Raw genomic sequence first — 27,249 nt, forward strand, 5'->3', positions numbered from 1 at the left:
GCTTTAAACAGTTATGTATTAATTCTCTATTGTATAGCAAGGATTAAAAAAAAAAACAAAAACCAACACTGCTTGGGAAAGGTGACATAGTACAGAATTTTCTTGGAGGACCTGAATGCAAGTACACATATAATTGATAATTTTATTTCCAATTTAAAATACTTCAACATTTGTAGGCTCCTGATTTAAAAGTAGCTCCCATATTTGTAGTGTAAAAGCAGGAGCTCTAGGGATAGTATTTCACATGAGAGTTACAGGACTAGAGAGGTGATCACTATGGAACTTTTGTCCTCATTCCTGGTTTTAAATATTGAAATAAAATATTTTATACACTAGATAAAGCTTAAAAAGAGGAGAATTGCATTCTAGATTGAATACAATCTTCCTAAAGAGCATATCTGACAATATTAAATCAGACAATCCATTTTCTTTACAGAGGGCTGCTAAGAACACAGAGCAGAAGCCTCTGCTCACCCTAGGTCAGCAAGCAGCAGTGATTATTATTTCATTCTGCTAGAGGCTTCTTCATCTGCCTCCATTTCAGAACGAGCATCAGTGGCACCACCAATGTGATCTGAAACACCCCCAGATGAATCAGTTCCACTTCTGCAGCAGAGTTTTACAGGAGACACTGCTATGCCAAATTTTTGTGCAGCAAAACAGCTGATGGCAGCATCTATTCTTCCAGCTTGCCTTTGCTATTTTAATTAGGGCAGCTTTTTAGAATTCCAAATACCCATTTGCACAGCCTTTTTCCTTTTGTAAAAAAAGACTTCGTATCTACTTTCTTCCTGGCACAATCCAATGGTGGCAAGGACCTGAGGCTTTTTTGTTTGGTAAATCAAAGTTGTGACCAGGAAGGAACCAGAAACACTACTTCATCTTCTATGCAGAGTGCACAACAATCCTGGATTCCCCAAAATGTCAGCGTTACTGTAGAATTTCTGACCATTTCTGGAGCTCAGTGCAATACAGGCCTTTTTTTTTTTTTTTTTTTTTTTTATGAAATAAAATATACGTCAAGGGTAAAGATGCAACTAAAACCACTGATTAATCCATCAGCATTACTTAAAACATTTATAAACACCACATTTACAAGAGCTGTTGGGAAAGTTACAGTTTTAGGGGGCTTCATTGACATTCATGTGCTTTTGCCACAAAACAAAAGAAAAGAAGAGCCATAGCACTAGCTTACTTGTGGATGTGTATACTAGTGAACTGGGGGCACTGTACACGGGAGATCCCTCCTGGTTTGCCTGGCACAGCAGCACCCTGCCTACAAGAAAGAGAGAGAGAGTGGTATCTGGTTTTGCAACACTGGAACTAAACCTCAATTTTCATCCCCGAAACAGAAACCGAGTCAGAACGCAGCGGCGCGGCGAAGCGGGGCCACGTTTTGACCTTTTGGCTTCAAAGCAGCCCGAGCCCCGAGACATATTCACACTTTGGCATTGGAAAAATGGCAAACACAGGCATCCCACCCCAAAATGCAAACACCTTTTTTTTTTAATCCCCTGGGAAAAGCCCCAGGGTGGGCCAAGGTCTCTCCCGCTCTGCCCCGGCTCCCACCGCCTGCGCAGACCCCCGGGCACCAGCTCAGGGTAGCACCTGAGTTACCACTGCTGAAAGTGCCAACATGCACAAAGATTTCTCTGGTTTTTGCTCAAGAAGCTGGATTCAGGATGAAGAACAAAAGCAAATAAAAGAAATAAACCTGTTTCTTTAAAGGAGGAAAAAAAAAAAAAAAGGAAAATAATAAGCAAATCAATTTAAAACAACCCGTTCACAACGCAAGCTGATTTGGAACAAATGACAGGAGTTCAGGCTTATTTCCTGTTGGTTTTTAAATGAATTTTAATACTTTTCTGTTCCAACAACTTTCTTAAAATTGTATTTTAGCAGTCTAAGCTGAATATAGATTGAACATTGATCAGAGGAAGGAACTACTATACCATCAAAAAAAATTCTGCATGTTTGGAACAGTGCCTCGGGAGGAGCAGCATGCGACGTGTGTTTTGCAGATGGATGTGTATGTGATACACACCCAAAAAATACATATATACACACACTGACATACTTCAAGCTGTCAGGATTTGTGAATCATGCAGTTTCAAAACTGTACACTGATGCAGCAAGTCCCTGACCCACAGAAAACCTTACACAGGTTATTTAAAAACAAGGGATAAAAAACCCAGAGTGGGGTGGTGGAGGGATGTGTCCCCAAGGCATTTATGGCATCTCTTGATCACAAGAACAACTCACATTATGTTTCCATTCACAATATAAAATAGTTGCAATAAACCACCCTTTTCAAATGGAATTTATAAATGATTGGCCACAGCCATGCCTTGTCTTATAACAAAAATTCATCTCTGTCACACAAACTCAAATGCTGCTTGTACCCAAACAAACAACAAGCTAAGAGTTTACCGTGCTTGTTACTGAATTTTTATCATTGCCACCCGTGTCTAAGTCCTTATTCACATATTGCCACCCAAAAAAATCTAAAGCTGGAAACTCAGGGGTACTGTCAGCATTTGAGTATTGCCCAGAACTGTAACTTTGCTACAAATATGATTAGGGTATGATAAATATACACAAATTCAGGTGCACATAAATTGATATTCAGTGATGCTCACTACCATTATCTTACACTGGGAGATGTGTCCCACTTAAGTTGTTCCAGACCTTTGAAAATCAAACATCTTTATTTCTGAGCTTTCTTGGTCCTCCCAGCTGACTAAAAGGTATGTAAATGATGGTTACCCCTGGTTCAGTGTAACCTGATCTTGGTTTATTTATAACTCTCAGAAATATAACTCTCTCTCCGAGAGAAATACTGAAGTATAAATACATATTCTGAGCTGACAATACAACATCCTTGAAATAGGATACTTGAGAATATGAAAAATACATTTCTATTCTGCTGATAACTCAAGGGGGTCCCATTCATACATCTGCCTGATGAATGAAGATTGCAATATGAAGAGAGTCACAGAATAAATGAAACTGGAGCTTTTCTGCTCAAACACGAACACTACAGTTTCACCATGGCCCTGGAGGGATTACAAGTAGATGTGTTTATACCTTATCCTCTCATATTATGTCAAGACACTCTTTTCTGTGTAAATTACCCATTTCAGTAAATCACTAAGGCCAAGATGCAAATTACTAATCAGTTCTACTTTCTTACCCCAATGGATGTTGGTTCTAACTTACAAATAAAATAATTTTCTGAATGACAAGCAGGGAATACAAGAGAGCAAAAACTGAATCATCATGCATAACCCTGGCTTTCAGCAGTCTAGTTTTTCCCTAGCCCATTCAGAGGCCAGAATTTCAGCAGCATGAGAAACATTAGGAAAATGGTAATGCAATGCTTCCAAACTTTCCAGAACATTCACTTTCACTACTGGAAAGCAGAGATTCATCTTGGCTTCCTCTACAAATGAGCAACCAAATGAAAACTCAGTATTTTGAGCTCACTGTCAATAAGAATTATGAAATGCAATTCCAAAGCAAGTGTCTTGGTGATTCTGTCATGCAGTGACCAAAATGAAAAGAAGATTACACAGAAAACATTAGCTATAGTTTTGGAATACAATTCAACTTAATTTTAAACTGCATTAGCATTAATTTAAAGATTTAATTGAAGTTTAACACATAGCACAGGTTTTTTTTCCATTCCACTTAACTCTATTAGCTTTACATTTCATATATTACCTTATTACTTTGCATTTCAGAACAGTTTGTCTGCCTGACTGTCCATCCTAAAGCAAGGATCTTTCTAACTTGGTTACTCCTTTAATCAGAGGAATTTATTCCTCTGCAGAACTGCTGTTAACCTGTCCAGCATTGCAAATATCCCACCCAGTCCTGAACAAACAAGTGTTTTAGTGATGACCTGGTAGTTTGCCTAAATTTTTCCTCTGAGATTCTGAAGCCATTGCTTTTTCACATGTATCTATAGCTGGTATTTGAATTTTAGTCTGTTTTACTCTACCAGACAACTGCCATGGAGCTCAGACAATGCACACCCAGGCTGACCCCTGTTGCAGAGTAATTGGTGAGACAGCAGCAGCACCTATAAAAAAGCTGAGTTTATGTCTGGCCTCTAAACCCACATCACATACAGCCTGGGGAATTGACTCAGGATCAGGTTTAGCCTCATCCCCTGAAGCAGACAACCCCCCACACACAGTCCAAAGCTGTCCAAAAGCCAATCTGTGTGACATGTGCCAGCCAGAGAGCCTCCAAGTACAGCTCCCAGGGCAGTTTCTTGCAAAAAGAATCTATTTCTCACGGACTAAACCTGCCCTGCAAACCCATGGCAAGCAGGGAAAATTTTCAGGTGTACTTATAAACCATGGTAAAGCTGCAAAGTGATGGATTAACAGGGAGGAGACAGTTGTGGAGAAATTTATCTCACTAGAATGCTTATAATTAGCCAGTTCCAACTTGCCACAGTATTTAGTTTATTTTTGCTTCATCACTACAAGCAGAATGACATTTAAACAAGAAATCCAAGGATTATTTTTCCTTGAAAAATCTTTCTTCCTAAGTAAAGTTCCATGCAACTTTCTTTTTAGCCCTTTAAAAATTGATCAGTTATAGGCACAATAAAAAGAAAACAACATTTGAACAAGCATAGGAGAAGTTAGAAGCAATGTAATAACAAAGAAAGATCAGAACATTTTCTTTGGTGTTATTAAAGTAACATTTAAAAAAACCAAGGCAAACTGCATTTTAGGTGAAATTAGGGGAGATGTGGCCAGGGAAATGTGGCTGAGGAGCTGTTGTTATTCCCACAACACATTTTTTTATCATTTAACACATTTTATGTCAAGCAGGGCTGCACCTGGAAAGCTGCATTGAATTTTCAAACCTACTGTTCTATTTTTCCTGATTCTATTTGTGCACAAATTCACTGCAAACAAATGATTCCTCTACAATGGACTCTGATCAAAATTCCCAAAGTTTTACAGTGAAGAAGCACTAACTCCCTCCTTAATCATTCTCTGTATTCTGGTATAAACCTCTAGCTACAGTTCAAGATTTACAGTGAAATAATCAAGTGTACAGATTTTCTTTTAGGCATCACATAGGGACAGAAGGAACATCTTTAAAAGGGCAATACTGAGAGTATCTGTGATTTTCACTTTAATATGTGCAGACTTAGATACAATCAGGCTGATTAACCTTGCTCCAGATTTAAATGTATAACCAATTAACTCAATAATATTTTAAAAAATATCAGTCATTTGCATTATTCTTTGAATAATCCCTGTTTAGTTTCCAGGATGGTATACATTTTAATGAAAAACTCATTATACTGGAGCACAAGGCATAATTAATTCTGGGAAAAAAATTTGGAGTAAGTAAGTAGTACAGATGCTGAATTCAATTTTTGTACTGGTTTATTAATCTTTCATAAATCATTATTTCCAGTATAATGGCTTGGAACTTCTCCATAAAACTTTTAGAAATTCTTTAGCTGCCACCAGTGGCATTAATCACACCAGGATGTTGTCATTTCTGTGATAGTGCTTCAGCATCATGATTGTGAAGCAACAGATTTGTTTTATGCCTTGAGAAGGAGCATACATAAACAGATGGAATGTTAAACACTAATTATTAAATTTTTCTGTAGTTTGAAAATTACTTAAACTATTTAGCTGGCAGTGTTGATAATGTTTGCTCACAAAAATCTATTTAGCCAATGGCCAAGTTAATATCTAAGTGTATGCAAATAAATTGTAAAATTCATTAATCTATACAGAGACAGACAGCCAATTTTCACCAAAATCATGCTTGCTCTCTGGTGAACTTTCACCCCAAGATTAGAATTACTCTGTAAGTATAAAATTCAGCTTCAGAAACTCCAAACACTTTCACTGAGAAGTGTTTCTAGGATGTTTGCTGAGCTTATGAAAAAATCATTTACATTCAAAGACTAGAAAAAGATTAAATAAAATGCTTAGAGACATGAACACAGAGGATGAGTGTTAGCAAACACACAGGAATCCTCTGTTCACCTGGATTCCTCTTATTTAAGTACAGGTATGTATAGAGAGAGCACTATTGTATTTCATCACATTTTAATTATATAAAATATATTTACAAATTTTTAAACAAACTTCTGAAAGGAAATTGGTTATAAAATGTGCTTCTTGGAGGATGCTGCTAGCTTCCAAATCTAAAATATCCCAATCTAAAAAAGCCCAAACATCTAAAAGTCTGAGGGCATCTAAACAGCCCAAAGCACAAGCTCTTCTCCTTTCTTCCATTCTAACTGAAGGGGAAAATTTTTCAAGCCATCTTGGATGATAACTACTAACTGCACAAGAAATGGGGTGCCTACAGAACTCCTCACTTCATGACTATTCAGGAAAAAGAAATATATAATTAGATGTTTAAGTAAAAGGAGTATGAGAACTCTACTGCTTGTCATTGGCCTGTGCTCCATCACTTGTTATACTGATGGTTCCTCACTAGTCTGCAGTCCTCTCTTTTTCCACATACAATGCTGAAAATGTTGAATGAAAAAAAAAAAAAAAAATCAAAATTAAAAAAAAAATCACTGTTCTTTAGTTTTCTATAAAATGTCATTTTGGGTTTCCCCAGCAGAGCCATGGGCAGGGCAGGAGGTGGGACAGTGAGGCCATCCATGGGCAGCACCTCTTATGGGAACTCACTAGGCCTTGGAATTACAATCATCTTCAAATCCCACATCCTGAACAGGTCACTGGAAATCCCCATAATTGCTACCACATGACCCAAACAGTCGTATTTCTGGAGTGTTCTAATTTACTACAGCATGAACATTTCAAAATCAGAAAAACAGTCTTAGAAAGGCTACTCAGGAAGAAAAATCAGGAGTGTTTTGCAAACAGACAGTATTTTCCAGTCCCCAAGTAACACTTTATTTACAAAGTCCCTGCTGTGCATCTATTTTGTATCCTACAGGCTCCATTTTTAGCTGCCACGCATTTCCTCAATAAAGGTTGTTTTTTTTTTTACAGAAGTGTACACTGAGCAAAAAAAGAGCAGAGCTATAACAATCATGTCACTGGTCCTACTGTTTACCATTATCCTCAAGGTTTTAGGGTTGATTTACATTGTGTTCCTCCCTATTTGACTTTAATTGTCTGCTTCAACTTGTCAGGACATAACTATATCTTAGATTTGCATTGCATTAGGGGATTTTTTTTCCCTTTCTCTATTGATCTTGTCTTACGGAGCAATTTACCTCAATTCTCATTTTCTTTTGCATGCGGGGTGCTCTCTACCCAAGGAAGTGAGTTATGTGTATTCAAGTGGTGCATCTTATGAATCTTGTTAAGCTTTACTGCCTTATAGCCCCCACTGATGGAATATTTAATCACAGGAATGAGTTGGCAGCTATGATGTACAATACAGTTAAGCCTTGCAGCGTGTGTCTTCGCTGGCAATTGAGAAACAGGGGAATTTGCCATTCATCAGTGCCACCCTGACAGCTTTGCATAACCTTCTGGGTTTTTTTTTTTTACTTATTTATGAAGATTAAAGGTGCTTTAAATCAACAGTTTCCCTGCAAATGTATCATCTTTATCTCAGAAGTGGCCAAATTTTATATCGTTTATTCGGAGTTAAAGGAACTTCTGGCACTGGCTACAAAAGAGTTTGTAGAGTTGTAACATGACAGTGTTAAACCAAATAGCAAGAACTCAGTCTTAAAAAAATCACATTTCTCATTTTATAATCTTGATAATGTAATTGTTTCTTCTCCAAGGGAGGTGGGAGAGGAAACCCAAAAGGAAAGGTTTGTTGCAGAATTCTATAATGGCATGAAAGAGCTGCATTGCTCTTTTACTGTGTCATTTTCTATCACCTACTAGAGAACTTCACAGAGTTGTCTGGGTGGTTTTTGTTTTGTTTTAAACAAAATTTCTTTTAAAAAAGTTTAAATGTCTCAGGAAAAAAAATTTCACCTTCTAGTCAATACCGAAAATATGCATTTGAGATGCACTAAAATCCCACAGCCAACCAACCAAAAAACCATCCTGTATGTAAAAATAAATAAAAAATCTGAAACTACCTTGGATAGAACTTTCTGGAGAGGTGTGGTGGAGTGCATGTCATAATTCATAGAATTAAATTAATACTCTTCTAATGGTAATTAAAGATTCTCAATAAGAAGGTCAAACGCCTCCCTTGTGCTGGCAATAAAAATGCACTTGGGACTTAAAGAGGTTATAGGAAAAAATCAATAACCTGCCATTTTATAATTAAAAGACAAAATAAATGTTAGGGAAAAGTCCAGTAAATTAGGAAAATTACCTTCAGGAGAGATTGAAAATATTGATTTTAATTTACAAACTATGTGAACTCTTCATGCCCTACTTCATGAGACAATTATAAGTCTGATTGTTAATTCTGCATACGTATTAGAAAATTGATTACTGTACTGTGGGAATATTATTATATTTGTCATTAACACAAAGTCATTTATATGAAATGCCTAATAACTCTGACTTGCTGATTTATGCAGGTTCAGGGTTGGTTCACTAACTACTCAAACAAGATCAATGTGAAATTCCTCTTTTCATTGTAGGCATATAGCAAGGAAAGAAATAAATTCTGCCCACAGTAAATATTGCAAATCCAGGAATGCCAAAATAGTATTTTTAAACATGCTGAGCCACTTTTACCCTAATTGGAATATTTTTAGCTATCTTAGTAGATGGCACTGGGAGTACTACAGGCAGCTTTTTTAAAAAGAAAAATCTGTTTGTAACAATAGTCCTATTTTATTTATCAGAAAGGTGCCTACAAGAAAGTTGGGGAGAGGCTTTTTGCATGTAGTAACTGGACAAGAGGTGATGGTTTTAAACTAGAAGGGGGCAGGTTTGGATTAGACATTAGAAATAAATTTTTTTTTAAACAAAATTGTTCTGTTTTGTCTCTAGTAGAGGTTTGTTTATCTCCATGAATGGAGATTCCCCAGCTTCTGTGAGCAACCTTTTCACATCCTTAACCACCAGCTGTGAAAAAGGGTTTCCTAACAGCTCTTCTTTATTTGCTATAAAAATAACTAAGGATAAAATTTAAAGAAAAATATTGAAGATAACATTCTGAAAACAGATACTCTCTGTGTGTGTTTATGTACCTGCATATACAGAAAATATATATAGAGACAGATTTGTTGCTGTTGCTCTCTAGGCTTAAATAATTCCTGCAGGAATACGACTGTACTAAAATATCAAATCAAATAAAACATGTATAAAATAAAATCTCACATAAGACTGGGATATTGCAGTACATTTCATGTTATACTATCTACCTTCAAAAAAGGTATTCGTGTATCTTCTATATAAACTTTCATATGCCCAAATAAATTAGAAACCTGCACCAGAAATCTGTAAATGACTTGTGGGTATCTTAATCAAAGAAATCAAACCACACACCAAACAGGTATTCTGTACTTTTGCATGCTTTAAAGCACACTAGAATAAAATAGGACATTGGCAACTATCATATAATCCTTACCTGCATAGAATTCTGGACTATAAACTGCACCAACAACTGGATTTAATTTCCAGCCTGCAGCAAACATAAAAACATAATGGAGTTAATATTGCAATTAGTGGTAATAACAATTATACTAATAATGATTTATTTTTTAGAGCTGTACATAGATTTTTATAGAGATATGCAGGTAAAATGGCTTAAAATCAGGTCATTTTACGGAATGCTTTGCAGGCATCTCAGATTACTGATATTTAATATCAGAGTATGAATTATGGAAATGAGGAATGAAACAAGGCATTCTCTGAACTGGAGTAAATTATCAGGCAAATTACCTTGGTTGAAATGCACAGCTACAGTGGCCTTTTTCCCTCAAGGTATGGAATTAAGTCAGAACCAGTTCAGTTATCCCTATATCATGTAGCACCGGAGTAGATCAGTTAATTTTCATTGCTTTAACTCCTTGTTTATAAACCAGAATAGCCTCAACAGTTTATTTACTGGACACGTTTCTGGTGTGTTAGTGTTGGTTACAAGGCAATCAAATCCTCTGAGCATTCTGATCCTACTTGGGAATACATGGAAGCACTGGCACTCTATGGAAATACCTCCTGGGACATGGAGGAGATGTGGGATCCTAATCAAACCACGGAGACTTCTTCTCCATTTGCATCAGTACATCAGAAGTGTCTGTACCACCTGCTTTTACAGCTGATAAATGTTGTTAGCATCTTGCTATAAAGTAGCTGGCACCTAAGAGAAAGCCACAGTCACATCCTGCAAAGCTGTGAAGTGGGACAAATTCAGCCTTGATCTTAAATCATCCCTCTCCTCCCGTGGCTGGCACGAAACCAAAGCACAGCACCACCAGATATTCTGTACTCTGTGCTCTGGCCAAACCCCAGGTGATTTTTGATGTGTCTTTACACCCCGTGTGGCATTTCCAGGTCAGCCTGGAGTGCTCAGGATGGCTGCAGAAGCATCATGTGGGATGCTCAAGAGAGCAATGCTGGAAAAACTTCAAGGGAAGGGGGAAGAGGGAAAAACCCTGCTAACTCATGAGCCTTCTCTGCTGTGGTTCAGTGCCAGTTACTGTGGTGTGCTCAGCCACAGGCAGATCCACTCCCAGGTAACACCAAACACCACAGAACTTCCCCCCACCCACGCTCTTTTGGGATTCTTTAGGGTCTGAACAATTCTTTCAGCCACAAAGACTGAAAACTTAGAGGTTTTCCAATAGCACACTTGAATCCAAGGAGTGGGAAGCACCATTTCTAACTGGGAATAAAGAAAGAAGCCTGAGAAAAAGCATCTTGTAAACTCAAGAGCTACTGTGGTTTAAACAGATCCTCAAACTATGCTGCTGGAAACACAACACGGTCAAGACAGGAACAAGGATTTTCAGAATCAACAGAGCCAGGGTTAGAAGAATTTAAATGCAAACTGGATTGAGGACTGATTTTGTCTTGGCCATATCATGTAATGCAAAAAAACAAAAAAAACAAAAAAAAAAATAGAAGGTCATAAAACCATAATGCATTCATTATAAGACACAAGAAGTTTCATACAAAAATCTCAGTAATAACACAAAGAAAACCAATCCTACCCTTTAAAAATACTGTCTCTATCTGATGCACAGCAAAGATTTACCAGTAACTATTTACCAGCAACTGTTTACTATTATTTATTATTTACTAGAAGCTCAGGAACAGAGGTAAAGGGTGTTTTTGAAAGGCAACCCATTAATGAGTTAAAACAGACTCAGGAGCATTTTATGGAACTGCTGTGCAGAAGTAATTACAGTTGCTATATGTACATAACAGTTACAGAAGTTGAAACACAGCCAAGCAAAAAGGGTTAAAATGACTTTCCTCCTGAAAACATCACAATATTTTTACCCGACCCTTTGATTTTACATACTAGAGGATTATATTCAGTAATATTGTGGTATAACAAATAACCTAAATAACAAATATAACAAATATATAACAAATATAATATATAACAAATGCCCTAAGCCAAACCTTGTGGGATAGAAAATCATCCAAATTTTGAGACTCTCAGCAAAAGTCTAACTTTTTTAAGCTTAGAGAATATTTAGTGTTTGAAAAGAATTTCTTTTTCAAAAGATCACTGATCAACACCATCCAAATGAATGATCAGCCTGATCTGTCAGCTTGTTTGACACCTCTCAGCATCCAGGTTACACTAAGAGTGCCACAATTTGTCTGAGAGAAAGAAAAAAATCTTGGAAGCCTCGGCTCGTTCTTCACAGCTGAAAGTCACTCTCATCTTTCAGCTTCTTACCTCTCACACTGACAGCTGGCTCATCGGGTTTTCTGAAGCTCAGATAGGAAATACTTCATTCATCATGAAAATAACAGTAATTAAACTTCACTTTATCTCATCAGCTAACAACGTGCTGGCCCAGAGCTCTGCGGGTTAACCAAGTGTGACGGGAGTTCATGGATCTGAGAGAGCATCTGCCAAGTAACCCTGCTTCAGCAGAGGGAGAAGGCAAATTCTTTGCAGCAGCTCTAATTCTGTGCATTTGTCTTCTGTTCACCACATTAACCTTCTCCTGAAGTTGAAACTAGCAAAGCACAGAACTTCAAAACCAAACAAGGGAGCCAACAATCCCTGCGTGCCTATCCCAAAACCCCACCGCGGACAGTTAGGGAAAAAAATACAGATTTAAGAGAATTAAATAACCCCACTGCATGGAGTAACCAACCTGGGCAGGCAGTGGGCACAGCAGGATCCTTTCCTAGGAGGGAAGGAAAGTTTTGGCAGGAAAGCTGGCCTGTCATATTGCTTCCTGCCCCTTCCTGGCTTGCAAGGAGGGGAGGGAGGGAAATAGTCACTTGCTGTGCACTGGAATCTAAGCTTAGATCACCAGAAGGCTCAAATACAAGACTTCACAAGTACAAACTTTAAAACGTACATATCCCTCTACTGATCTCTGTTTCATGTTCCTTATTCATTGCTGCAATGCTCTGAATCTGCTTGCTTGTGATCCTCTGTTCCCTCCAACGCCCGGGTGAGCATCCTGAATTGTAATATGGGCATCAGAAGGAAATAAAACTGTGAAGAGGATAGGCTGGAACATCTAAAAATGCCTCTGAAATATTTTTTGCCAACAAGGAGAATGCCTGACACTGAATTTATTTGCCAAGAAAAGGCAGCTCCATCTCCGAGGTCAGTTATCAAAATCAGCCTGTCTGATACTGAACTTGCACAAAAAAGCTCTCCTACCAACTGAGTGCTTATGAACTGCTCATTTCAGGAATCATCAAAAGTCATGGGAAATCATTCCTATGCCAAAAAACATCTAGGACACCAAAGGAAAAAAAAACAAACAAAATAGAAGCTGCATGTATAAGAAGTCTAGACTTTTGTGCTTGAGGAGCTACAGACTTGCAATCATCTTTATAACAAGCCCTGTTATCAACCAACCAGCATTATTCAGGAGGGAAAGAGAAAACAGAGTGTATCTTATTTTTAAATTACAATAGATATTAGTCCCTGATGTTTTCATGTACTCCTTTAACAGTAAAGCCACACAGAAGCAGTGCTGAAGAGATAAGCATGTGCAAATAAAAAAATTTCTGCTTATCTGCACCAGAAGCATCTTGTAAATGTTGATATCCTTATAAAAGAACACAGAAAAACTAGCTTCATATTTTAAGCTTCATTCAGACCTTTATTTCAGACAACAATTATATTTAATATAGTTAATATATATTATTATACTTAATATATATTATTATATTTAATACTCAGCTATAGTACTGGGTAATTCCTGGCAAAGTGATAAAAGAATGAATCATACAATGTCAGGATTGCTGCTAATAAATGGTTAAAATAAATTAATAATCCTGTATCTACATTTGATTCTTTGTCACTTGTAATGGTAATACAAGAAGAACATGGTTCTCCTCGTGTGTTTACTTCAGGGGATCTCCAATATTAAAAAAAAATCAGCATATATGAACTACAACCAGAGTTTGCCTCAGCAGATACACACCTAGAGGTGTGCAAAAGAATATTCTGCGTGCAGCATCTTGGATGTATGGATTCACAAATAGAAAGGATGATTTTTATTCACTAAACAGGATGTTTCATAGTTTTGGCAAGATCTGGTGTAGATGGAACAGGATGGAAAATGACAGACACAAAGCACTTGAAGTGGAAACTACTTAAAAGCAAGTTTTTTTCATTCTGGTTTTGGATATTAAGAAATGTTAATGTCTGACCTAAGTAATCCTGTAGCACAGGACACAGGGGTGGACCTCCTCCAAAACCAGATTCCTAAAAACCTCAGCTCTCTATTTAGAACTCACTTCCTTCAGCACTGGATGTGCCAATATGTAACATGCTATCTGCTAATTAATAGTTTTGTAGCCTTTGGAAAATATGAATACCAAATATACATAATTTATAACAAAACTACTTTCATCCTTTTATCATTACAGTATAGGAGATAAAGTTCAGATGCATATAGTTAATTTACCTCCTTACTGCAAAAAAAAAAAATTTATTATGTGATCCAGTCAAGCTTCATGTCTCTTTTGCTAGATTTACCAAGATGTCTTAAAGCCAGTAAAAAGAAAGATTTTCCCATCTGCATAATTTGCCCAGTTCCACATTTACATCCAGAATGAGGAAGAAAACAGTTTCTGAGAAAGCAAGAGGAATCTCAGACTCTTCTTAAGCCAGATGATTTTAAGCAGCTCAATTATCATGGCAAATGAAAACCATCACTATATTGCATTTTGAAATAGTGTGGTGGTAGAAAAAAATTATGACTCCCTCATTAAAAAATAAACCTACTGTTTGCCAGGTGTTTTAGGGAAGCCTCACTAATGAGACCTCAGATAGAGGAAATAAGACCCATTATATTTCAAAGTGGAAAAGAGTCCAATGTACCTGTGGAAACCTTTACTGCTACATGTGCAGATTTCATCTGCTTTCTGCTGGATGGGGAAAAACTAAATTAAATTGAAAAGTAAGTAATTAGAAGTAAACAGCCAAGTAAAACTGGAAAATGTTAATTGCTATTAACTTCAAATGATGTATTACTCTTTGAACTTGAGAGTTTGGAACTTGTTGGAATTTTCTAGAATACCAAATGCAAACAACTCAAGAACATGATGAAGTTCTGCAAAAGGAAACATTTTTAAAATGTATTGCTTCCAAGCCCCTCAGATATCTGTGGACTGTTTTTCCATCCTAAAGGTACAGCATTAAACCAACAATAGGTAAGTAGAAGAATTACTTTGTTTTAGATTGCTTGGAACTGAGATTTTTCCAGGGGAAATGAGGTGGACCCAGTGCCCAATTACAGTTTGCCCTTTACTTCTGTGGAAAGAAGACACACAGGATTTTGTCTTGGCACTAGAAGTATCTCATGCTTTCAATCTCTGTCTCCCTACCTCCACCATCCAAGCAAAACTGAATCCTCCAACTACTTCATTCATCCCAATCTTAACACTGCAGCAAGCAAGAAGAGAAAGAGGCTCTCCTAGGGTTGGCTTCCTCTACAGGAGCCACCAAATGGTGCTGGCTGCGAGTCAGTGACACAGAATTTATGATCATGTTTTAGGTTGCCCAAGCCCAGGGAAATGGGGGAGATGAGACCTATGGCACCTCATGAGTAGATGAGTCCCCCAGCTCCACAGCTGAGTGAGGTTTCATGGGCACTGATGTGGAAAAAAAAGCAGGGAAATCAGGCACTTACCATTCGTGTAAGGGTTGACGGTCTTTTTATTTGTCATTACTCGTGCTGTTGCATTATTTACCTAAGCACATAGAACACTGGATTAGAAAGGGTTCCAGGGAGGGTCCACCTTACTATTTAGTGCATGCATTATTATTGCTATTAGTCATGTAAAAATAAAATGCAATTTAATTTATAGAAGGCAACAGGTGCATAACAAAATCATACTATTTATAATTACATTTACTTTCATAACCGTTTTAACTTACAAATCATTTCAATAAAGCAACATCATATCATTTAAACTTTAATAAAAAGACATTAAAAGCAAATTAAAAGGTACTGCATAATTTAAGACTTAAGAGCATGCTTGTATTCCATGATAACACTGATACAATAAATACTCAAAACAGAAAAAAAGAAAAAAAAAAGAAAAAAAAAAAAAAGATTATATGAAGGAACATGCAGTGGAGTAAAAGGGAAAGAGACAAGGTACAAGGAAACAAAGAAAATGTCAAAAAAAAGGGACAAACAAATTTAGCAGTGTGCAACATAACCCTTTAGAAGAGAAGTACCATTGGAAAAGCAACATCTAGCATTCAACACTTGGAACAAGAGCCTTTTTCATTGCAAGAATTAACAAAATCATTCAAGCTTTAAAATCACAGCTAACAAAAGGATAAAAAGAGGGTGCATTATTTAACACAATATGGAGTTAACAATCTGAGTAAGATGTGCACGAAGTCATATCCTCAATCCAAAATCAGTGCCTCCCAGGCTCGCTTAAAACGTACACTCAATTACAGGCGTACCACTATCGAAAAAAATGTAGCATCAAGAAAACTTAATACAACAAGTCAAAAAAATCCACGTGGTATATCAGCGCTAAATACGTGAAACGGCAGATGGACTTCTCCACTTACCATTCAGCACCATCGCCAGCATGGGTATGTATACAGTTACCATGGTTACTGAGAGTTTGGTGAGGGCCCTAAGAGCTACCGTCGAAGGGGGAAAATGAAAAGGCAAAATATGCAACATCTTACTCAAAAGACGACAGCATTTTCAATTGGTAATTTTTTTTTTTTTTTTTTTTTTAAACTCTAACAAATACGACTCGGGCAGTATTGAAGGGGATCCAGTGGTACAAAACATCAGTTCTAGTTTTTTTTTTTATTAGATTTGAACGGCTCAGGCCATCCAGGCAAAGGAGCCTGATGGTTTCGTTAAAAATTAAATGTTAAAATCAGTGGGTGTTTACTCTGCTTTGGGTTCTTTTGCTCGAACATCTTTTGGATGCTTCTTTTCCAATTGGAATTTTCTGGAAGCCACTGTGGATCCCGCATCAACCCTGCAGGGAAAAAAAAAAAACAAAAAGAAACCAAAAGAAAAAAAAAAGAACCAAACAAAAAGAAAAAAAAAAAAAACAACCTTTTGTTTGTTTTGTTTTGTCTGTCACACTTTTTTTTTTGTTGTTGTTCTCAATTATTTTTTTTTTTTTGTGTTGGCTGTTTTTTGGGAATCTACTGCACCCATCGATTTACAAAACATCCAAAATAACCACTTCAAAATACTCAAGCTTTCATTTTTTTTTTTTTTTCCAATTCTCTCATCCACCTTCCAGCAATAACGACGATAACCGTAACCATTAGAAAAGAAACCATAAAACAAAAAAAAACCAAAAAAAAAAAGAAAAAAAAACCAAAAAACAACCCAAGTAAGGCCAGATTCTCTCTTTATATATAAAGTATATATATATAAACAACGGGGAGGGGAGAGGGGAGCACACAGAAGACACCAATGATGCATCTGAAACAACAAATGAGAGTGAAGCAGACATTTATCAAAAAGATGAAAAGGAAAATATTTTGAACATGCACCTCGATTTTACGGCCCTCTACCACGGTGCCGTGTAATTTCTCCCTCGCCCTGTCCGCATCAGCACTATTTTCGAAAGTTACGAAACCAAATCCCTGCATGCAGGAGGGAGAAGGGGGGAAAACAACATGCACATTATTATTTCAGTCAGCGACCACTTCTTTTGCTTATGTTCTCTCTCTCTCTTTAATTTAATATTTCCTCGTCCTTGCTTCAGTTCTGTAACATGCAAATTAGAAAAAATTGAGCTGTATTGAGATGTGCAGTAAAGAGCGACAAAGGTGAACAAATTTTTTTTTTTTTTGCTGTCATCAGTTATATAACCCTCTGAGAAAGTCCAAGAATGCTGCCAAAAATACCTTTCTACACGTCACTACGGAGGAAAATCAAAATAACAGTAAGAAAATGAAATTCAAATCAATTACAGTGTTTTCACATAGAAAGAAATGAACTAATGAGGAAAGAAAATGAACCACGTTTTAATGACATGCAGATATCTCAACGAAATAAAAAAACATGTGCACAGAATTCAACACTGAATGTCAATATCCTCTAAAACATTGTCTACTTAAACATGCTGTTGTGATCATAAGAAACATTGTTCCCATGCAACACTAGGGTAACTTAAACTTTTTGCCAAACTCTACAGCCTTTACTTATTTTTTTAGAAAAGAAAAAAAGAAAAGAAAACCACCAACAAAACAAAAGTACTTTCAGAACAAAGTATAAGCTTTTTTGTATTAACAGAATAAATAAAATCACATGATGTGAATAGGAAAAGAAACTCTGATAAAGGAATAAAAATGCAAATGTTTAGAATAAGTTTAACTGCTTCATTTACTATTTCTGTATATTGCTTTCACATATAGAACATGCAACTGGTAAAACTCCAGCATCCCACATTACTGGGACAGGAGAGCACTTGTCAAATGTGAAATTCTGCTTGGGACAAACACTTGGCTTTGTCATATTAGGCTGAACAAACACTTCCAATCCTACTAAGTTTCTTATTCTTGTGCTAAGTTAAACATTGCTTATGATGCTAAATATTTCTGCAAAAATCTGACACCAGAAAACAGTTTAGAAACATACACCAACCCTTTGAAGTGGCTCTCATGTCAGCATTAGGGTGCCTTTGCGTGCTTTCCCAAAGTTAACCCAACAAATACACTTCCACCTCCTTGTTCTTGTTTGGTAACAAGAAACATTTGCAAGTTACTCATGGCTGCTTTATAAGGAGTAGTTACTGCTGCACATAGCTGAAGTCCTACTAAAACCTTGCTCTTTACTCTTATTTTAGCTTAAACTATGGAGTTAAACATCCTGTCTTTCCCTTCACCATCCCATTGATAAGTTTTGTACTCAGCATTCACCCACTTACTGCAGTTCAACATTTGTGTACATCATAATTGAAAAAAAAAAGAAAAAGAAAAGATATTTATACATTTATTTATACATTTTATACAAAGAAGAGACCAAATTCGAAATTAAGGGAAAACTGACACCAAGGATTGATTAAAAACAATGGATATGAAATACAAAATTAACAGACAGAAAGATGTAAGCAACTATCAGGATCATTATAGGTGAAATACTTGGGTTGCTTTACCTACTCAAAATCCACATTTATTTATGCCTGATTATAAAAGAGAAAATGGTATTTATATATATAGTAGCATTTTATGTTCTGTGCTTTTCCAAACAGCTTAACCAGCACTGTCTGATCTTTATTTTTTCCCCTCTTCTAAAGGTCCACTCAGGCTCAGCTCAGCAGGTTCCCTCCTACCCAGCCCCATCCTCAGCCTCTCTGCTTCCTCACATTTCCTCCATCATTTTTGCACAAAGCCCCAACCTCCCTTTGTCAAAGGACACTGAGGATGCAACTCTCTTTTCCCCAGAACACCAGGAGTATTTTGGGACAAAATAAATCCTTCTCCTCAGCACTATGTTTAGCCTGCACAGGCTTTTCTTATACCTAAACCCAGCCTCAACCTTAAAATTTTATCTTCAGTGATCTCTCCAATCTTGTAAAAGCTTTGTAATAAAGACCTCATAGTTTAAGATTAAGAATTAAGAAATTTAGAAATTTAGAATTAAGAAAAATTAACAGCAGAAAACATCCCTGAACCTGTTGATCCAATGAGCCCAGCTCCAGAACCTGCCCCAGTCCTCTCTGCTCTCCCTTCTCATCCTGCTGCTCCTTTACAGAGCTGCAAACATTTGGTGGGAGCTGGTTAGTCAAAATTTGTAATCAGTCATCTCAGCTTGCAGCAATACCAGCTATTTCCTTTCAAGCAACTGAAGGGAAAGATAAAAAGCTAATTATATTTTAAAAATTAGAAAAAGATATAAAGTGGAGCCACATGCCAAGATAAGACAGGAACTTCAAAGATTGTGAAAAGACACTCATTGTAATTTTTTAATTTCTTATGTTATATTTATTCTCATAATTAATACTATTTAAAATTAAGTTATTATTTCTGTAAACCCTTATTTTACTTAGCTGATACAGAAACTCAATCACAGAACACAGCTTCATTCACCACACATTTCAAATATCTCCACAAAGACATTAATTTGATATGCAGCTGATCCAACAGCTACTTTAGCTTAGCATACCATGTATTTTATTAACCAGTAATGTAAATTTCTGCATTTGATTTTTAAAGTCTGCCTCATGATTTTGCCATAGCCAAGTTAGTACCTGGGAGGGTTATGTTTTAATTTGGGAGGTGATTTGGAGCTCTTTTTTTTAAGAAATACATGTTAATACAATATATATCTAGTGTATATTATTAGATATACACAGATTTATGAAAGCATGCACGTGGTTTATAGCTGTATAGAGCATTAATTTACAGCTGTAAAAAAATGGCACTCACTGCTCTTCCTCCACCTTTTCAGCCTCACACTTGTGCCCAAGACTCCAAGCAGAGCTTCAGTGGTAAAACAGCAGAGTAGAATTAAAATAGGCACAGTAATAAAAGCTAGATTTTTAATTCTCCTCCCAGGATGAGTGGTAAACACAGAGAAAGGTGAGTTACCTGCAGTTTTTCATGTTACTTTCATCAATAGCTTTAAGAATTGGCAAAGGTAAACCTCATTCATTTAACACAGATTGTAAGGAAGGATCTACACCAAAACAATACTGAAATTCTAGCAATTCATATAAAGACTTTCAAATATCATCAGTGTTGCCATACAATTCCAGCAAAATTATCTTAATTACTATCATGGCCCTAAATAAGCAGAAATTCATAGCATGAAGCTTGCATTATATTAGTTTCTTTTATGAACAAACTCCCTTCTGTGAAATTATTTTATATTTTATGGTGTTGCTGCAGCATTATGTTTTTTGAATCTGCAATTCAATTTTTCTGAACTATTATGGCATGAAAATGAGCTTACTTCTGCTGTTTTTGCAAGACTATTCTTAAACATTAATTATTCGAAGAAAAAGAAATAAACAAAACCAGAAACAGACACATTTTCTAGCAATTCTTTCATGCCAAACTACAGCTAGAAACAAGGTGGAATTGTGATCCTGCAAACTTTTGTTACCTGTACTCAGTTTGAGACCACTTAGTAGTCCTTTCAGTTTCAGTGGGATTTTATGAAAACATAGATAAGCACTGCCAGGAATGGGACTTTAATCTGCTGCATCTTAAGTCCTACAGAATGGACATGAAATGATCAGATTAAAAAAAAAAAAAAATCATAATTATAATTAAAAAAAAAACCAAAAAACCAAAAAAACTTCCTGTTATTCCTAATCCCATTTTTTAAACTTTGTATTTAACTGAGAAAATCTAAGGATGCTTCTGCAAATCAAAATATTAGATTGCTGGACGTGAAACAGCTCTGAAGAATGAGAAGCAGCAGACAAAAGTCAGGAGATGCATCAGAGATGCTTCAGCAACTTCCTCAGAGCCAGAACCAACACAGAGCTGAGGTAATAACCTTATAAACCTACCTAAAAAAAAAAGGTAGGATTCACTCTTCCTTGTGAAATCCTTTCTAGGAGCTCCTTTTTGTGCAAAGCACTGGGATAGTCTGTAAGATCACTATCAAAAAAACTCTCTCCAAAAATGTCTCCTCATTTCAACCCCAAAAATATTTCAAAAAAGCCTTATTCTTATGCAGCCTGGTGCAGAGGTGGTGGTTGAAAGTCCCATATTTATAAGATTTAATGGTTAAACCAATGCATCAACCACTATGTGTGTCTGCAGTTCCACTCCACATCTTCAACAGAACCAATTAAAGGTGCCAAGTGTGGGATGTTTTTTTGAAATTTATAATACGACCCAACAGAAACAGGTTCTGGACAATGAGCAGCTTTGGCACATATTATTGAAAAGATAAAATTTAATTATAAATTTCAGGTAGGGTAGGAGGATTCTAAACCCCCCAAATTCCACACATTTTGGTTGTTTACTGAGAAAGCAGTAAATGTTCCAATGGAGTTTTGGGCTAGCAGGCAAGGGTACTAATTAATAAATTAGTATTTAGTATATAAATCAGAATTTTTCAGATATTCTGTTTTTTCGTGGGGATTTTTTGTGTGTGGGTTGGTTTTTTTTATTTTATTTTTGTTTTTAGGAAGAAGTTGATGGCTGTCAATTCGGAATATAAATACAGATACATTAAGGGGAAAAATTACAGTATTAAAATATAGCTGACTTAAGAGAGATTTATGATATAGCTAATCCTCTTAAAACAGATTACAGTATGTCTTTAACAGGAATAAAATTGCACAATAATAATATATGAGTTCCATGTAGACTGAAGCATTGGTGGGTAAATGTTTTAGTGTGTCTGACATGGGAGGAACAAGAAAAAGAGATGCATTCGACATATAAATATATCTTTAAAATACACCTGATACCACAGGAGAAGAACCCTGGGCTGGAGTTTTTCAGCAGCTAAAGATGCTATTGCAGTCATAGCCATTCTATCTTGCTTTATTTCTTAAATATTGAATGAACTGAAGGATGCATTTAAGACAAAATGATTTTCAGAAAAGAATGCAACACAGTAAGAAGTCTGTAAATCAAGTGAGTGTTTCAATAGATTGTTTTCAAAGGGTTGGTGTACTGAAGCTTCAACTAAAGAGGAAAGCATCTGCACTTAGACAATCTAGATCAATCACATATTTTCTCAGCTAATTACCAAAGCAGATAGTTATTAGCTATCATTATCATCTTCCATTTCAACAGGGGGGAAAAAAAAATACCTGTACTAATACAGACCTGCCTACAAATAGGTGTAAGTATGGACTCATCTTGTAAAATAAACAAGATAATTACCATTGAAGAATAAAAACCAGCAGAAATCAACATTCCCACAAAACTGATGACAGTTTGGAGTAGCTAAAATTACCCCCTTTACAAGATATAAAATGAGTCCAATGATTTTCGTGCTGTTTAGGAAACTGAATGACAGCTCAGAAGATGCTTTAACTAACATGGATTTTTCAGACATTTTTTACAGCAGTGCAGTTGTTTCCTTTTACTCATAAATATTTCAATGAATCAAAACATTCCATGGGTGAATTAAACTGCTTACCTTTGAGCCTCTCTCATTAAAAATAATTTCAACATCTAAGATTTTACCAAATTGCTGCAAAGAAATAGAAAAGTTAAGTGAAAATAACAGAACTTCAACCCTTTCTCATGCACAGTACAGCTGTTTGTTTCAGAAAATGGTGCACGAAGTAAAAAAAAAAGTTAAAAATATAAAATCAAAGAAAATCAAGCACTGAAGAGGAGTCAGATCTGCCCATAAGCAGAGACTGAATCAATGGTTAAAAAATCCTCTGTTCTACTTATGTCCACGTAAAAAGATCATTTGGCATGTGTAGGAACATGGTCATGATGCAGCTGTTACCATATTCTATACCAGACATTTCCCTCACACTTGCAGAAATGGCATTTTTCCATCAATTCAGAAGCTACTAAGTCATTCTAAAGTTGGAAAGCACCAGCCATTTTCTTTTGAGTTCTAGGGCTCAGAAATATTGAAAATAAATGTAGTTTTTGTTAACTTATAAATTCCTACAATCCCTCAAAAAAATCCTTTTGTTTACTTTTAAACTAAATATATTTTAAGTGTTTTGCTGAATTTAAATAAATCTGCTTATTTTAATTATTATCCTGTTATTTTTCCAGTGTGCTCTAAGCTGCATTTAGGGGAGGTTCCTTGTAGCAAGTCAGATACAGCAAACCAGTCCCTCATTTCTCAGTACTATCCCAGGGTTCTTTTTCCAGCAACTGTTTCCTTCACTGGGTACAAATACTGGAAAACACCACCTCTTAACTCACATACAAAGACATTAGAAGGGCTTAAAAATCTGAATCAAACATGTAAGATGGAGAGAAGGAAAGTGCCATGATGCTTCACTGGGTAATAAACTGGAATGTGGAAGAGAATTAAATCTTAATGAGTCCCAAATAAGAAAGCAAGAGGAACACAAATACTTAAGGGTATTAAGTTGGAAAAGGAAAAGCTGGTTTCTAATCAAGGACTATTTCTAGATAGTATTTAGCAACAGTTGAAAATAAACCTAAGAGTAGCAGGGAGGAGAAACCAGCTTTTCCTTTAAGGGCAGGTGTGAGATGTGCAAAACACATCCAATGCCCATGAAGGCAGCTAATGGCCTGGAAAAAAGCAAAAATTATGGAAAAATACTGGCAAAGAGTTTGGAATCTTATAGACCTACAAAACCATGGGTGAGAAATCCTAATCCTGGACTTGCTGCTTAAATTCAGCCCATGTCTGCCTTCTGTAGATTTGGGTCCTTTGATCGTGAGGTTAAGCACTGACTATTTTACAGCAAACTCTCCAGAATCAATAAATACAGGCACATAAATCCAGGTGTGTTACAGGAGCAATATATATATATGCATTCAATATTTTAAACCAATGTCAGCAGCTTTTTTTTTTTTTTTAATACCAAGTGGCATAAAACATAGCATGCACTCATCTATATCACAGCAGAACCAGGGGAATTTATTTTCCCAGTTGTGACTGGCAAATCAGATGCTTTTTAAATTAAAAGAGAATCTTTAAATGGTTAAACAGCCTAAAATAGTGATATTGCTCTCCTGGTTGCCTATAAGATGCCTACTGCAATGGAAATAGTGAAAAGGATAAATCAAGTATGAGTACTTACACCAAACATTTGTCTAAGATCTGGATCCCGGAATCGGAATGGTATATTTGAGACATGAAGCCTTTTGGGCTGTGATTTGTTTTCTGTGTTTTCAGAAGATTGTGTCTGTTGCTGGCCATCAGTCTGTGCTGCATCATCTGTCTGCTAAAAGGGGGAAGCAGAACAAAGGAAAGAACATTAAGTGTTTCTGTCAGTTTTTATTGAAAGTGGTGGCCTTAAATTCTCATGGAAAAAAAAAAATTATTAAACCTGCTCAAGGGTGCTGAAGAATGCCAGAAGTTGAAACACACAAAAAATCTAATCTGTTTCTGTGTCTGTCTCACCAACATATGTTTTAAATGATGTTTTTATTATGGATTATCATAAACTGGAGAACAGAAAAGAGATGATTATCTGTTGATTTTCTCTGATTTTAAAATAATGAATAATTATGCATCCCTGTAAGACTGTTGAAACCCCTTTAACTTCATCAGTGTTTGTAAGGAACTGAATCTCCAGGTCCAAATAACAGCCCAGTTGCAGGAGCAAGCTCTACCCTTTCAAATAAAATTAGTAATTTCTTTCAGAGGCCACTGGGACTTCTCCACAGGAGGCAGGTAACACATCACATCCTAGTTGCCATTTCATAAGTGGTGCTAATGGGCACCAGAGGGTCATTTTGTCTGGATAAATGGTCACCATTAGGAAGAAGGCCTTGAGTTGGGCAAAGGAACAGAAGTCCAATCAGTGGTGAAGGTTGTCTGACAGAAATGTGAGACCCAGTAACAAAGTTTTATGGATTTGCTTCATCGTCAAATTAAGATCATACCATGGTAGTCCTTTCAAGGATAATGTTATCTACTTTGAAAATGCTGTTTTATAAATTGGGGACATTTCTGTGTGTTACAATTGCACAAAAAAATAGAATTCCAGGCCCCTAAGGAGATTAGGAAAATACATAATATCCTTCATCCAAGAAGTAGAACTAAGCAGTGCTGCTCTATCTAATTAATCACTACGTGATCAGCAGACATTCAGTAGAATAAGATTTTGCATAGGGATGTAAAAAGGGCATAGTTACTTTCTTTTGCACTGGCAGAGGGGATCTGGGAAAAAAAAAAAAAAAAAGGAAAGAAAATAGCTGAATGAAATCACAAGGATCATCTTACAACTGTTACTCTATTGTCTTTCTTTCTTCTGAGCATATTCATCTTCCAAATATTTATTTTTCCCTTGTGTTCTAATGTTACAGTTCAGTTGTCTTTCTGACTTTTTCATTTAAAAAAAAAAAAAGGCAGAATCTCATGTTTCTGGTAGCATCTAATTTCTTTTAAAAGACAACAGTTTTAAGCAAATTAAAAATGGTTAAATAAAGCAAACTTGACCACACTGTTCTGGTGCCAACAAGCCTGTTATGGAGGAAACAAAAGAACTGAAACAGGATATGTAATTTACATCAGCATTAACTACATACAAATTTAATTCTGGCAAGTTAACACTTAACAAAAAAACACCTAGCATTTTGATGCTTTGCAATAGCACATTATTTTTCCAGATGACACCTACAATTTGTCAAGATTATTTTGAATTCTAAGCCTGTCCTGCACTGTCCTTGCAGTCCTTCCCAGCTTGGTATAGTTACAGATTTAATAAGCAGACACTTCATTCCATCATTCAGATCATTGATGAAAATACTGAAAAGCACTGAGTCACCACAAATAACTGCAGAACTCCTTTTAATAAATCTCTTTTTGATACTGAACTACTTAAACACAGTTTCTAGTTTTCCACCCAGCCTGTTGTAGCTGCACCTGTGATGGTTGGGTGAGCTCTTCTATCGCTCAACCTCACCTGGGAACCAGGAAAAGGAAAGGAGATCCATGGCTTGAAAAGAGATTTAACATAATAATAATTAACTAACCTTAACCCTCGTGATCAATACAAGATCCAAAGTTATTCTCAGCTCCAGGTAGCAGCAGGGAGCTGTGCACTTCCAGCAGTAGAAGCCTTAGAGACAACCTCAGGCACGAGATGGCTGCCCAGATGGACAGGACCCTTTAGGGAAGGTCAGCATGGTAGAAGCCCCCCAAAAAAAACCTTACAAACTTGCCAATTTATAGCACAGGTGACATTTAAGGTAGGGAATCCTTGGGCTGCCTGGCTTGGTCAGCTGCCCTGGGTTTTTGCCCCTCCATGGTCCAAAACAACCCCTGACCTTTGTCCCTGGGGATTCCAGAGCATCCTCTCTCTTTTTTTTCTCACACAATTGGATGCTGCAGTCTCAAAAAATCAGTTTCTCTAAACAAAGAAATGATTTCAGAATTCTCTCCAAAAGGACATGACTGTATTTCCCAGCTTGCTTGAAAGTCTGTCTTGTGGGGAAGCTTCAATTCCTTATGAAAAGCTAAGTACAACATTCAAGGCTTTTCCTTCGGCCACTAGAAGTAAAAGCCTAACTTTCTGACAAACCTGTGCTAATGGCACATTTTTCTTCTATTTTCTGGCATGAAAAATACAGTGTGTACTTACTAGTTCCAGTATTGTCCCAGGACTGAAGCTTTGATACCAGCACACTCCTAGGGACTCCATAACCAACACTTTTCTCTCCCTTCTCTTTAAAACCTGGCATGAAATCTACTCCCCTCCTGTTCACCTGGACCTCTACTCATTAGTCACAAGGCAACAGAGACAGACACTAATGGCTCCAAAATCAGTTTAATCTTTAAATACCTCAGAACAGAGCTAATTAGAAACAGTTACCTGAAAATAACCCTCCACACCTAACTGAATATTTTTAATTGGTTTCCAGCCTCTTTGAGACTGACAACTTTTCCTGACAGTTGGGAAATTATTGTAATAATCCCCTGGCTGAGGCTGACTTCTGCAGTGAGGAATCATGCAAAGCAGAAAGGTTCTCTTCCTATTCTTCCTAAAAGCTTACATAGCCTGAGGAATGGAATTTCTACCAGACTATAAAGTTCCTAAACATTTTTAG

At 36.5% G+C, this 27,249-nt stretch overlaps 1 protein-coding gene across 34 annotated transcripts in view; it reads right to left on the reverse strand.

The window, feature by feature from the left end:
• Positions 1–27,249, reverse strand: part of RBFOX1 (RNA binding fox-1 homolog 1) — a 597,988-nt gene that overhangs the window by 58,609 nt on the left and 512,130 nt on the right. For 20 of the 34 annotated variants that reach the window (XM_071760528.1, XM_071760499.1, XM_071760502.1 and 17 more), the window contains 6 exons: positions 24,276–24,419; positions 22,670–22,723; positions 17,107–17,199; positions 15,248–15,308; positions 9,529–9,582; positions 1,196–1,276 (listed from right to left, as the gene is read on the reverse strand). In XM_071760528.1, the coding sequence (XP_071616629.1) occupies positions 1,196–1,276; positions 9,529–9,582; positions 15,248–15,308; positions 17,107–17,199; positions 22,670–22,723; positions 24,276–24,419 (487 nt within the window). The remainder of the gene's footprint in view (positions 1–1,195; positions 1,277–9,528; positions 9,583–15,247; positions 15,309–17,106; positions 17,200–22,669; positions 22,724–24,275; positions 24,420–27,249) is intronic. The other 14 variants (XM_071760535.1, XM_071760513.1, XM_071760518.1 and 11 more) reach the window with 5 other exon arrangements.

Source organism: Heliangelus exortis, chromosome 17, assembly GCF_036169615.1.
Source record: "Heliangelus exortis chromosome 17, bHelExo1.hap1, whole genome shotgun sequence".
In the NCBI taxonomy this organism is placed as follows: Eukaryota; Metazoa; Chordata; class Aves; order Apodiformes; family Trochilidae; genus Heliangelus; species Heliangelus exortis.